At 40.7% G+C, this 14,654-nt stretch overlaps 1 protein-coding gene across 7 annotated transcripts in view; it reads left to right on the plus strand.

Moving 5' to 3' along the window:
• Positions 1-14,654, plus strand: part of mctp1a (multiple C2 domains, transmembrane 1a) — a 120,118-nt gene that overhangs the window by 65,897 nt on the left and 39,567 nt on the right. For 6 of the 7 annotated variants that reach the window (XM_068566549.1, XM_068566543.1, XM_068566546.1 and 3 more), the window contains 5 exons: positions 6,119-6,221; positions 7,090-7,192; positions 7,787-7,888; positions 8,395-8,469; positions 10,722-10,841. In XM_068566549.1, the coding sequence (XP_068422650.1) occupies positions 6,119-6,221; positions 7,090-7,192; positions 7,787-7,888; positions 8,395-8,469; positions 10,722-10,841 (503 nt within the window). The remainder of the gene's footprint in view (positions 1-6,118; positions 6,222-7,089; positions 7,193-7,786; positions 7,889-8,394; positions 8,470-10,721; positions 10,842-14,654) is intronic. The other variant, XM_068566545.1, reaches the window with a different exon arrangement.

Below are 14,654 nucleotides of genomic sequence, written 5' to 3' on the forward strand. Positions count from 1 at the left end.
AAAAACGTTTTAAAATCCGCTGAAACTTCTTCAGCTCCAAAAGCCTAAGGCTCTGCCATGCTTTCAGCTAGAGACACCATTCCAAGTTTAAAATGTTGCCAAAACTTTCAGCTATTGCCGCATATCTCCACTTATTGATATATTTTATACTGTCATAATTGTCAGCGTTTTAGTTTTATGTTTTTTTGCCGCCTTTTCTCTCTTTTGCATGAGTGTGTGTTGCGGACCTCAGTGCACGTGATGTCATACTTAGAGGGCAGACCCACGTCAGATCTTGAAGATTTTTTTTTTTTAAATTTGCCGTAAACTCCGTACCGTGTACTCTTTGGGCATAATTTATAGCTCAAAACGTTGGAAATCTTGTCTTCTGTCATAAACTGCGGTCGATAGGAATCCAACACATTCAGACGTCTCGTAATCGGACTGAATGTGAGAGCAAGTCCACCTCGCTCTGCCATCCGCTTCAATGTTAAATCTCCCTCCAAAGCCACGTCTCCCCTGAAGCTCGTACCTGATTTGTAAATCGCCCGTACAGACACATGTTTTATCGTACAGACTCACCAGTCACAGTATCTGTTCATCAAGTCTTCCTAACGCTTCATATGCGATATTGAAGCAATCGGGGCTTTTTAAGTATGTTTTTTGGGTGATTTTTGGATAGGTGTTTCCCAGCATTGACTCCATATAATCATCGGCAGTTAGTAATTGTAACTGCCGATATTTGAATTCATCACCATGGCAACCTCTGACATGAGGGCAGTTCAACAGACACACAGACACTTACACACGCACACACACACAGGACTTCTCTCTCTGTCTCCCTCCCTCCCTTTCTCTATCTGTTCATATATATATTCCACTATTTTCATATCTATTCAGCTGTTTTGTTATTTTCAAGTATATTCAGCTTTTTTTAAGCTTTATTCAACAATATTTTACTATGTTCAGTGTTTAGATGATGCACTTTTCCTTTCAACTTTTCCAATTATACATTTAAACAAGAAGGATTTTCAACAGTTCAGTTTAATGCTTTTGGGCTTCAACACTTTTCATCAGTTAGTTTTCTTTACATGTTCATATATATTCCACTATTTTTATATATATTCAGTTGTTTTGTTATTTTCAAATATATTCAGCTTTTTTAAGCTTTATTCAACAATATTTCACTATGTTCAGTATTTAGATGATGCACTTTTCCTTTCAACTTTTCCAATTATACATTTAAACAAGAAGGATTTTCAACAGTTCAGTTTAATGCTTTTGGGCTTCAACACTTTTCATCAGGTAGTTTTCTTTACATGTTCATATATATTCCACTATTTTTATATATATTCAGTTGTTTTGTTATTTTCAAATATATTCAGCTTTTTTAAGCTTTATTCAACAATATTTCACTATGTTCAGTATTTAGATGATGCACTTTTCCTTTCAACTTTTCCAATTATACATTTAAACAAGAAGGATTTTCAACAGTTCAGTTTAATGCTTTTGGGCTTCAACACTTTTCATCAGTTAGTTTTCTTTACATGTTCATATATATTCCACTGTTTTTATATATATTCAGTTGTTTTGTTATTTTCAAATATATTCAGCTTTTTTAAGCTTTATTCAACAATATTTCACTATGTTCAGTATTTAGATGATGCACTTTTCCTTTCAACTTTTCCAATTATACATTTAAACAAGAAGGATTTTCAACAGTTCAGTTTAATGCTTTTGGGCTTCAACACTTTTCATCAGGTAGTTTTCTTTACATGTTCATATATATTCCACTATTTTCATATATATTCAGTTGTTTTGTTATTTTCAAATATATTCAGCTTTTTTAAAGCTTTTTTAAGCTTTATTCAACAAAATTTCACTATGTTCAGTAATTAGACGATGCAGTTTTCCTTTCAACTTTTCCAATTATACATTTAAACAAGAAGGATTTTCAACAGTTCAGTTTAATGCTTTTGGGCTTCAACACTTTATCAGGTAGTTTTCTTTACATGTTCATATATATTCCTCTATTTTCATATAGATTCACCTGTTTTAATTGTAACTGCCGATGTTTGAATTCATCACCATGGCAACCATTGGAATGAGGGCAGTTTAACAGACACACAGACACTTAAGCTTTATTCAACTATATTTCACTATTTTCAGCTACATTCAGCAATTTCTTTCAAATATTTCAGCTTTATGCTTCAGCTTTTTGCATTCCAACGCATTTTCCACAGGAAATGCAATTTCTAGTTATTATTATTATTATTCTTCTTATAGTCAAACCACTACTCCTCCCAGAGCGTTGCCAGCACATGCGCAAAAATTACATCGAAACGTGCGGTTTGCGCGGGAATCGTGAGGTATGACTTTTCTAAGAGATTTGCCCGTACGTTTTCCTGAAAAATGCAAAAAACATAAAAAAAATTTCACGAAATGTTCGTAGAGGGTGGCGCACCAATTAACAGAGTGAGAAGAAGCGACAGAAACTGTTAAAAAAAAAAAACGTATTTTGTCTTTACTCCCGCAATGTTCACTCTTCATACACCATTGTTGGATAGAAACGTTGGAAATCTTGTCTTCTGTCATAAACTGTGGTCGATAGGAATCCAACGGACTCAGACGTCTTGAAATCGGACTGAATGTGAGAGCAAGTCCACCTCGCTCTGCCATCCGCCGCCATGTTAAATCTCCCTCCAAAGCCACGTCTCCTCTGCAGCTCGTACCTGATTTGTAAATCGCCCGTACAGACACATGTTTTATCGTACAGACTCGCCAGTCACAGTATCTGTTCATCAGGTCTTCCTAACGCTCAATATGCGATATCGAAGCAATAGTGGCTTTTAAAGTACCATTTTTTTAAATAGTTTGAAAGGAGTTCCACAGTATTTAGGTCTATTAAGCTCAGCGTAAGGAAGTCCCTTTGAAGTCATCACCATGGCAACCTTTGATCTAACGACCCACAGGTGTTCTCGTTAGGGCAGTTTAACAGACACGCAGACACTTACACACGCACACACAACACAGATGACTTCTGTCTCTCTGTCTGTTTGTCTCACACACACAGACAGACACACACACAAACAAACAAACACATACACAAACACACACACACACAAACAGACACACACACACACAAACAGACACACAAACACACAAACAGACACACAAACACATACATACACACACAAAGACGTTTACGTGTGTTTTATATTGTGTAGTTGTCAACACTGTGATCATTAATAAGGTCATATGGTATTTCATATACGTTTGTGTGTGTTCAGGACGTTCAGTAGTTTATTTCCTTAAGTCCACAGTCCAGTCTGCCTCTAATCAGTCTGCTGGCGCTCACTTGGTCACCATGACGACGGCAGCACACAGGTGCTTCATATCAGCCAATCAGTTTAACACACAAACCAACTCAAGTGCTTTGGAGGAGAGACGGGCGTCAGAAACAAAAGCTATATATTGCGACGTCTTACGGCAGTAGTAGCCACACTTTCAAAATTTCTTGCGAAATTTTTATTATTATTATTATTCTTCTTATAGTCAAACCACTACTCCTCCCAGAGCGTTGCCAGCACATGCGTAAAAAATACGTCGAAACGTGCGGTTTGCGCGGGAATCGTGAGGTATGACTTTTCTAAGAGATTCGCCCGTACGTTTTCCCGAAAAATGCAAAAAACATAAAAAAAAATTTCACGAAACGTTCGTAGAGGGTGGCGCGCCAATTAACAGAGTGAGAAGAAGCGACAGAAACTGTTAAAAAAATAAAACGTATTTTGTCTTTACTCGCACAATGTTCACTCTTCATACACCATTGTTGGATAGAAACGTTGGAAATATTGTCTTCTGTCATAAACTGCGGTCGATAGGAATCCAACAGACTCAGACGTCTTGAAATCGGACTGAATGTGAGAGCAAGTCCACCTCGCTCTGCCATCCGCCGCCATGTTAAATCTCCCTCCAAAACCACGTCTCCCCTGAAGCTCGTACCTGATTTGTAAATCGCCCGTACAGACACATGTTTTATCGTACAGACTCGCCAGTCACAGTATCTGTTCAGCAGGTCTTCCTAACGCTCAATATGCGATATCGAAGCAATAGTGGCTTTTAAAGTACCATTTTTTTTAAATAGCTTGAAAGGAGTTCCACAGTATTTAGGTCTATTAAGCTCAGCGTAAGGAAGTCCCTTTGAAGTCATCACCATGGCAACCTTTGATCTAACGACCCACAGGTGTTCTCGTTAGGGCAGTTTAACAGACACGCAGACACTTACACACGCACACACAACACAGATGACTTCTGTCTCTCTGTCTGTTTGTCTCACACACACAGACACACAGACACACATACACACACACAAACAAACAAACACATACACAAACACACACAGACACACAAACACACACACACAAACACACACACACAAAGACGTTTACGTGTGTTTTATATTGTGTAGTTGTCAACACTGTGATCATTAATAAGGTCATATGATATTTCATATACGTTTGTGTGTGTTCAGGACGTTCAGTAGTTTATTTCCTTAAGTCCACAGTCCAGTCTGCCTCTAATCAGTCTGCTGGCGCTAACTTGGTCACCATGACGACGGCAGCACACAGGTGCTTCATATCAGCCAATCAGTTTAACACACAAACCAACTCAAGTGTTTTGGAGGAGAGACGGGCGTCAGAAACAAAAGCTATATATTGCGACGTCTTACGGCAGTAGTAGCCACACTTTCAAAATTTCTTGCGAAATTTTCTAGTTGAGTTTTGTTATGCAATATTGCTGCTTTACTAATATTTCAATAATCTCACTATTTTCCATGGGAATGCGTGTGGGACATATTTTTTTTAACATCCTGACCCAGTCTTTTCAAATTATAAGCTTGAACAAACAGCGCAACGGCGCCCAACAGTTTTAATAGAAAATAATGATCAAAGCCAGAATTAAGAGTTTTGTTGTTTTTAGTTCATTTTGAGGCAATGGAAGGGAGGTGGGCTGCCAGGCATGGGGAGATGCTCTCACTCCTTTCTGTGTACAAAGAAATTGAAATGTGAGACATTAGTAAACAAATAGAGAATATATAGGACATTACTGGTTTTGATTATTATAGTACAGTACGCTATTCTCAGGAGGAGGGAATAACTGTGATTATTTTTCTTCACTCGGTCTCCTTCACTTTCTCTCTACACAGTTACATAACTGTAGTAAATTCTGAATTGAAAGTTTTGTTGGAATAAATTAGCATGAATGAATATGATTTATATTGAAACTGTATATCATATCTGTGCTTTTTAACATCTGAGGGTCGTTAAAATGGTATCTTTTGGGAGTGACGGGCCACTAAAATGATTTCATAGATTTTTTTTTTTCTGTAGGGTAAATTTACATTTGGATGTATGTTGCTTTGTTTCTACAATAATAACTGTAAAATGTGACTTGTGTTTTATTGACGACACCAGTATTGCTACCAGTGTCTAAAAATGTCCTTTTTTATATAACAAATTATTTTCCATTTTTATGAATTTAAATTGCTGTCAATATAACAAACCAGAAATGATGAGGTGGGAACGTTATTCTTCTGTTGCTTTTCCTCATTCTTTTGCACCACATCGTTGCTCCTGTATCTCATCGCTTGCTTAGACTCGACAATCACGGAGCAGCTATGTTTCCCACACCCCTGCTCGGCTGTCTTTATCTTCTACTTTGAACTTCTCTGGCCTTCAGAGCTACATTGTCTATTCTCAAAGTCTTCTCTCCCTTTTCCCTCTCCGCTCCCCTCCTTGTGACCGCCCAGAGCACAGTTGTCCTGGAGCTTATCTTCTGTAGATGTTTCCGCAACTGTTCCACTGATTTACTGTTTTATAATATATGTGGCATTAGGGCTTAAAATGAAAAATACCGTTTTGATAAGTGCAAGGTATTGGAGCTGTAATGTGGTATATAGGGAAGATGTTTTACACAATATGTCTTAATAATGTCAGAAATTGGAAAGCTGATGGAATTGCTTCAGATTCTCGATTTCCATGAAACCTCAAGCCAACAAAACTTTCGTGTCTGCTGTATTTATGTCTCTCCTTTAACTAAGAAGGTCATTCTCGTATGCTTGTTTTCTTTTCCTCGGCAGGTAAGAGTGACCCATTCTGTGTGGTGGAGCTGAGTAACGATCGGCTGCAGACGCACACTGTCTACAAAAACCTCAACCCAGAATGGAACAAGGTCTTCACTTTGTGAGTGGCTTTTACAACACCCACGTGTCACACACAGTTTGCACTCACTGAAGTAATGAAAATAAAATCATATTTTTTTTACTGAAAAATACCTTTAAATTCAAGACTAATAAAGTCAACAATGTCATTTTTCAAATTTACAGCATTCAACAGTTTTGTGTTTGTGCGTTTTTTCTTCTTGTTAATTCTGGTAAAAACATGTATTTATCACAATTTATAGTTCTGAATGCCTTTTGTATTAATGAACTTTAAACATTACAAATATTTACAATCATTGTTAATACAGCTGCTTTATGAGAAGTGTTTTTAAATGCACTGTTTTTCTACAATCCAAGATAACCTGAACATAAGATATAATTAAGGCTTATCATATTTTTTTTTCATACAAAAAAATGAATATTATTTTCCAAATAAAGTTGCTCTTTTGATATAACTCTGCCTACTTAGATATTTTGTTCCAGAGTTCAAACTCCCAGTGATGGGGCAGTTTAATTTAGTCATTCGTTGAGTGCACATTTTTCTCATAGCCTCCTTTCTAAACATCGGCTATAATTTGTCAGCCTGGTTATCAAAAGATGACACGTCTTAGCTTCACACTTAAGTTCTGCTTACCTCAGGCAGTAATGTAGTGCAAAATCACATAGAGCATGTTAATGGTGATTTTTACACGTCTATGTAAAAGTAATAGATGGTATTCAAAGATGAGGAATTTGTTCTGCCACCTACAGCGTTTCAGATTATAAATTGTTTTCAGAATCTTAAGCTTTTAAAGAAGCTCTTGCCAGGTGTGATATTTTTCACACCGTTTCAGTCTGTCACCGCTATTTTAGTATGTATGTCATCTGTGTTGTCTTTGTGTGTGGTCCAGCAACGTGAAGGACATCCACTCGGTGCTTGAGGTCACTGTTTACGACGAGGACCGAGACAGAAGTGCAGACTTCCTGGGGAAAGTGGCCATTCCTCTACTTAATGTAAGTCAAAGGCAGATTTTCCCGTGTGTTTCTTTTCTTTTTCCTTTGGGGATAATAGAGATAACATAGAGGAACGGAAAGAATGAAAACACACAGCGGAAGATATAAAAAGCAGAGGTTATTTTTGCAGCTCCACAGATGAGACTGTTATTTCACAAAGAGAAAGAGATGACAGGAAGGAATAAAAATGGAAGAGAGGCTAAGAAAAAAGAATAGATTGATAGGTTGAGAAGAAAGAGAGTGACTGGATGAGAGATGATATGAAAATGACATTGATCGAGAGACGATGCGATTTATAGAAGAAAAAAAAAAGACAAAAGAGTGACTCTTATATGTGAAAAAAATATAGATAGCCTGTGAAAGTACTGTGTGTCTAATATATCCATGCTCCGCTGTACAGTATGATTCCCCAGGATAGTTAATTTCTGTTTGACAGAGCCGAGCTGCAGTGGGTAATGAACAGGTACTTGTCAGAGTTGCCACAGTTGTTTTGGGTTCCCTGTCAGCGCCAGCAGCTGGGGTTCAAAGGTGGCCCGGGGAGCCGATTCAGCCGGGTATTGCCAGACAGACTCCTGTCATGTCCCTCTCCCACAGATCCAAAATGGAGAACGCAAAGCCTACGCCTTGAAAAGCAAGGAGCTGACAGGGCCAACAAAAGGGGTCATCTTTCTCGAAATAGACGTGATTTTTAATGCTGTAAGTCTTTCTTTAGCTTTTTTGATTCTCCTCCCTGATTTTTTTTTCCATTTTGCCCCCCACCCCCCATTATCCTCTCTCTCCATCCTCCTCTCGTTCTCTCGAGCATCCCCCCATGCTGCTGTTGTCTTTATTCTGTTTGTCTCCCCTCCCCGCCTCGCTTCCATCTCATCCCTTCTTGTCCCTCGTCCTCGTTTTGGTTTTAATTATCGAAGACTCCCTCTCAACGGCCTTTGTTCGCCCATTCACAATCGCGGTGTGTGTCTTATAGCGGCCATCTTACAGCTTTCTCTCTCGCTCTCTCTAGCCTCTGACATGGGGCATGCTCTACGCATGTGCTACCAGTATCACTCCACAATGTGGTAGAAAAACTATGGAAAAATATAGTTCCGTGCTAATCCATTGTCATTATCAGTGATTACATTTCCGTATTATTTAAAGCGAGTGTCCTTTAACTCTCACCGTTTGTTGTTTATGAGGCTGTGTGTGTCCACTCCATCCGTCAGGTGAAGGCTGGTCTCAGGACGTTGATTCCCATTGAGCAGAAATATATCGAGGAGGAACCCAGAGTGTCCAAACAGGTACATCAGTAGCCAACACTTATCTTCTACCACTCCGCCTCGTCTTTATCTGTGTCCACCACTGTACCCCCTATTTTAGTTATCTGTCTGAAGCAAAACCAACAAGCCTGGAGAGTGGCATCTTGTAAACCGCAACAACTGTGTGGGCAAGATACAACAGGATGATCGAAGAAAAAAACAGCATTTTGTTTTCTTTTTTTCTTCACTCCTCGCTCCCTTCTCTCATCTCTACCCCCCTTTGCATCCACTCTGAGTGGTGAATAGAAATGTCAAGCTGTCAGCTCTGGGGTGCATAAGTAGATTGGCCATCCTTATAGTTGGCCCTCTTTGCCACTGCTGCTTTGCACTTCATTGTCACGCTGCTCAGTGTGTCGGCACCACAAAGGGCTGAATAGTAGGGGCTGGCCCACATCAGACATGTCATATGAGTGACCGTTTGGGCTCAGTAGTCAATACTGCGCCATGCATAGCCGAGCACAGCCCAGCCCAGCACACGCACCAGCTCCCATACCACGCTTTATTCAGCCTTCCATCTCTTCCCTTCTTTCCTCACTGTTTCTGCATTCGCTGTTGCTCTCTGTCTCGGCCCGCTCCACGCTTTTCTCCCAAGTGCAGCATCTCCATTTCACCTCTGACTCACAGAGATGACCCATGTCAATGTCTCGCAATGATGATGTCACTGGCTGCTTTGGAGGGATTGCCCCGTGAGAGCTCTTTTGTGTGGTAGCAGCTCCCCTGCTGTTGCTTGCTGCTTAGCGTGCAGACACAAAAAGAAAAAAAGAAAAAGAAAGCACATAAGCTGCCTGCCAAACAAAACCATTTAATTATAATTATGACATTGAAATTAATAAATGACGTCTCAAATTTCCTAAATGTTTTTAAGGAGTAACTCGAAGCACTCTTTAAATAATTTATGAAAAATTAAGCATTTTTATCAAGGCAATAATGAGCCCAGAAGAGTACAGCATGTACATCAAGTGCATGCGCTAAGGAACGTGGAAATGGATGATTCACAGTCTTCCTGTCCTTAGGGTCTGTGTGTCCCCAGCAGGACACCATACAGTCATCCTCAGTTTGGCAACAAAAAGATTCACATAATTATACAAAGAGAAGGAGGATTCCTCCTCTCATCTTGCATCAAAGCAGCCAAGCCACCCCTAACCACATGCAAATCCACCCGGAAACACACATTCACACAGACAATAGACTTTCCTGTAGTGCTACAAACACATACAGGACACACACACACACGCACAACCACATGCACACGCATGGACACACACGCACACTATTTACTAGGGAGTAAAATAATGGCCTAGATTTTTTTTTAACCGTGATCTGCAAAGACAGTTTGTCCTTTGGGAGCACTTTCTCCTGGTGGTGACCTGATTGGGTGGTTGGCATTCTGCGCTGCTGTTATGCTATTCCCTGAATGGTTGGCAACCCGTAGGGAGGACAGCAGTTAGCCAGTTCCCTCTCATATCTGGCCAAGATGCACGGAGAACCCTCGAAGGAAAATCCAGGGACTCAGTTGGAAATGTGTATTATTGTACTTAACTTTATCACTGGGAGAGTATACTTAAAGAAACATGAGTCAGCTTGTCACACTTAAAGCGACTGTTTGTCCAGTATGCTAATCCACATCCACACTGTGTATAGCTATCCACAGAAGGAAAGGACACTAATGTCCTCATGGTGTCCTCAGAGCTATAATGTTGTAATATTGGAGCCAAAGTGAGGTCAAATTTGCATATCTAAAGTTGTAAAAAGAAATGCAACAGTAGACTTTCAAAAGGGACAGCAGAATAGGACACAATCTGATATGTACCTACGTACCATATTAAGACTCATGTCATCTTAACTAACGTGATACTTATGATTTAACTAATATACTTATGTTAATTCACACCATAACTCAACATGAAAGAGGGAACATTGACCTGTATGTCATTCCAGATCAGGTCAGTCTAGATCAGTGATGGGTTCTAACAGCTGTGCTTATGTTTGTGATCATAATTTTGCTCCTGTCTACTTTCTCCAATTGTACTGTTACATGTCATTACAGCATGAAATTAGTTGTTTTTGTTTTTTTACTGAAAGTCCATATGTTGACATACTGGATCTACCACTTTTACAAAGCAGTTCTGTACAATGTTTACACACAAGTATGTTTTCCTTGATAGAGCACATTCCTGACCTTAAGCATTCATATGTTTTAAACGTTTGCTATTTTGTTTTTGTCTTCTTTATAGCTGCTGTTGCGCAACTTCAACAGAGTTAGACGCTGCATCATGTTCCTGATCAACATCGGCTGCTACATCAACAGCTGCTTCGAATGGGACTCTCCACAGAGGAGCATCTGTGCTTTTGTAGTATGTAGAGATGCACTTACCTGTACATGTGCTGTACCATAAATGACATCACATACATGTTTGCACATGAACTTAAACAGGACAACATTTTATATCTTTTGTTAAACATTATAGCTGCAATGATTATTGAGCAGTTTTTTAATTAATTTGGTGTACTGAGTATGCAGATTGTCCCAGAAATGTACTTGAATATAGGTTGGTTCATTTTATTTCAAAAAGTGTGAGACAAAAACTTTCACTAAATATAATACCCAATTCATGAATCAGTACCATTCTAAATGGAGTAACAGAAGTCTTATATTTTACCGGTTTATACTTTTAACATCTCCAAATACGCAACCGGAGAGGAACATGTTCAGAGTCTGTAGGACCATTTCAGCTAACAAAGTATGGATCCTTTCCTGGTACTTTCACACTCTAACATGAGGGGTTGTTGATGTCTCAAGCACACTTAAGTACATTACCACACTGTATCCTCCACTACAGCCTGTTACTCAAACACTGAAATATCTTGATATGATTGTCTCGATTACATTTTTTTTCTAGCTTTGTGTTAATGTGGAAGCACACATGGTATATACATAGCGAGTGTCTGTTTTGACACTTATTTGCCGGGAATGAGGGCTGAGTTGGTGTTGTAGATTAAACACTATTTTAAATGAGAATCCTCAGACGTTGAAATACTTAGAAAATGCAGCTATAATCTATTGAAGTGTGACAAGCTGTTTCGGCAGACAGTGGAAATGGCAGCTTCTTTCTTTCTTCGCACGTCAGATCTTCATCCTCTCTCTCTCTCTCTTTCTCTCTCTCTCTCTCTCTCCCCCTCTCTCTCTCTCTCTCTCTCTCTCTCTCTCTCTTTCTCTCTCTCTCTCTCTCTCTCCCTCTCTCTCTCTCTCTTTCTCTCTCTCCCTCTGTCCTTTTCCCTCTTCCCTTCCTGTCATCTGTGTCTGGTATTAAAAGGTGAAGTGTAATTGGACAGCAGAGCTATCAGTAAGAGACGTTCTCCTGCAGGACGGTGAGTGGCTGTATGGAGTTCCCTACCCTAAAGATGACAGAGCAGGCATTTAATCCTGTCTGGTTTAGTGTCCTGACTTAAGTAGCTGCAGGACAGGTAGACCCGCCCCGCCCCAGCCCTTTACCATGAGGGCACTAAGTGTCTCCACAGCAGCATTAGACATTAGCAGCATTTGGCTGTCTGACACCAGTTTCATCTCTGCAGAGACTGGAAGTGTGTGTGTGTGTGTGTGTGTGTGTGTGTGTGTGTGTGTGTGTGTGTGTGTGTGTGTGTAAAGCAGGTCACAGTGTCATCACAAGACATGGGTCAGAAGAGACATAGTATTGATCAGTTAACATTTTCCCACTGTGTGTGTACAAGCGCGCTCATGTCTGAGCCTGTCGCGTGCGTGTACATTTGAATTTTCTCTCATGTAAGGTTGAACTGGGCTTAAACCCCCCCACCCGACTTATCTTTTAAAAATAAATGAAAATGTCAAGGAATTCACCGAAAACAAGGTCACCTCAGATTTGCCAATCTACATACTGAATAGAGGTGGATGCAGTCTCGGGTAGTGCAGCCTCCGTGTCAATACACATGCACATGTCTTGTAAAGCTCTTTTTGAAAATAGTGTATAGCACATCCATTTCTAAGTAACCGTGCAAACTATTCATATTCTCATTGTACTCTTTTCAATTTAGAGTATTCAGATGACGATAAAGAATGTATCTGGGCCAAGGACGTAGCATTTTATAGTTTATAGAAAGTCTGAAATGTTGGTGTCATTGTGCCCCGCCTCTCGCTCTTTTGGGAGTCTGTTATCGTAGGACTGTGCACTTAGCTAAAAGCATCAGAGTATTTAGGGCCTCTCTCTCTACACAGGTACTCCCTCCCTCCCCATACATTTCTTCATCCCTCTCTCATTTCTGCCTCACTTTGAGAGGCCTCTTAATCACTTCACTCATCTCTTTAAGTGGGTTTTTATGGAGGGCCATCTGGCCAGGATGGTGTGTTCATGAAGGTGTGCGGCTGTGTGTGATTATGGGCATGTGTATCTATTCACATGTGCACTTGTGTTTCTGTCTTGCTGTCTTTTTTAGACCGATGTAACACTTAACTCTCCAACGCGGCTGTAGCTACGGAGGTGAAGTTGTAAGCAATTCAACCTACTTACAAACTTACAAATGGGTGAACTTCTTAACTGTTAAGTAAGCCTGAGAGGGGTTTAAGTGTGTTAATATGTGTTTAGTATTCTGTGAATGCAATAGTACATCAAATTGTAGTGGTCATAATGTGTCAAATGTTCTGCATGGTCTCTTACTCTGTCTTCTGCCCAATTCCAAAATGCCAGCCGCATGTACACATCGCCCATTAGCGCCAGCTGTGTAGTGTGTATGTTGTGTGTGTTTTGTGCGCATGTGAGAGAAAAAGAGATAGCGCATAGTCTCACATGCAGCCTTTCTCTCTCTCACACCCACACTGCTGTCACCCACCCATCCCGACAGTGAATCAGCCACCATGGCAGCTTTGCCTGAGGCGTTGGCACAATGGACGGGACTGGAGTTACCTCCTGTCCTGCATGATGGGTGGTGTGTGTGTGTGTGTGTGTGTGTGTGTGTGTGTGTGTGTGTGTGTGTGTGTCGGTCTAGGTGTCTCCGTCTCCTTGTCTCGGGGTTAAGCGTCTGCTTCCTCTCTCCACACCTGCAAGCGGAGTGTCTCTCCCTTCTATCTCTCCATCCATCCCTGTTCCTCTTTATCTCTCCCTCCCCTCCTCTCCCTTTCCCTTCTCTCCCAGAGAGTTCAGGCCATTGTGGGGTTGAGCGGTGTTGGGTTCTGTTCTCCTGCTGCTGCCAGCTATCCCCACGGCCTCTGCAAGACAAGGCTGTTATTGCCCCAGGGACCGCAGGCCTCAGCAGCTCTTCCTCCAAACAAATTTGCTGTAACTTTATCTGCAATTGGGCTCTGAATTGGGAGCAAATAGAGGCAGCTTTGTGAAGCTTGGGGAAGGGCGAGGGCAGCGAGCTGGGGTTTGTTGGGGAGGCAGGGGAAATGATACTGGGCTCTTTTATGTCAGGCAAAGTAGGACTCTTATCAGGAAGAGAGCCCAGACAAGGGAGCTACTTCTAGAGGAAACTGGAGCACCTATCACCTGCTTTGCATTTAGATAAAAATTCACCCTGCTGAAATAAAAAAGGGAAAAAAAGCAAAGACAGGTACAGAAGCAACTATTGGAGGGTGTGTGTGTGTGTGTGTGTGTATGTGTGTGTGTGTGTGTGTGTGTGCGCGTGTGCGTGTGTGTGTGTGCGCACATGCCTGGCTGGCAGGTTGATACACAGACACGCACACACAGTGCGGAGACGCCATAGCAGTCAGTGGTACACACCACTCCAGGTCTCTTTAAATTGCTCCTTTGACTCCTCTTCAAAGAACCTGTCTAACTTTTAAAAGTTTTAAAGTCGGGAGTTCGTTCGTCTTTGCCCACAGCAAGGGACAGCTTTGAAAGATATACTTTTACATGTTACTGCTATCCTGATTTGCAAAATGAATGATAGTTGAAATATAGTGACATGACTAACAGAGAATACCAAGTCAGAGTTTAATCACCAGAGATAAAGACTCAACAGAAAACGCGTGAGGCCTTTTGTTGAGACGTCAGGGACTCGGCATCCTTTCTTCTCACCGGTACTCGTGTGCAGCTTCATTCCCGTGGCCATAAAATGGTGGATGCTTTGTTTTAATTTTTTCATGTTATTACAAAATGATTGGCTTTGACACATTAGGCTTAGTCATTCAGGCTGCTTTTTTATCGGATGAACGG

The sequence above is a fragment of the Clinocottus analis genome, unplaced genomic scaffold (genome assembly GCF_023055335.1).
Source record: "Clinocottus analis isolate CAN_PGR_092001 unplaced genomic scaffold, fCliAna1.0.p SCAF_7, whole genome shotgun sequence".
Lineage (NCBI taxonomy): Eukaryota > Metazoa > Chordata > Actinopteri > Perciformes > Cottidae > Clinocottus > Clinocottus analis.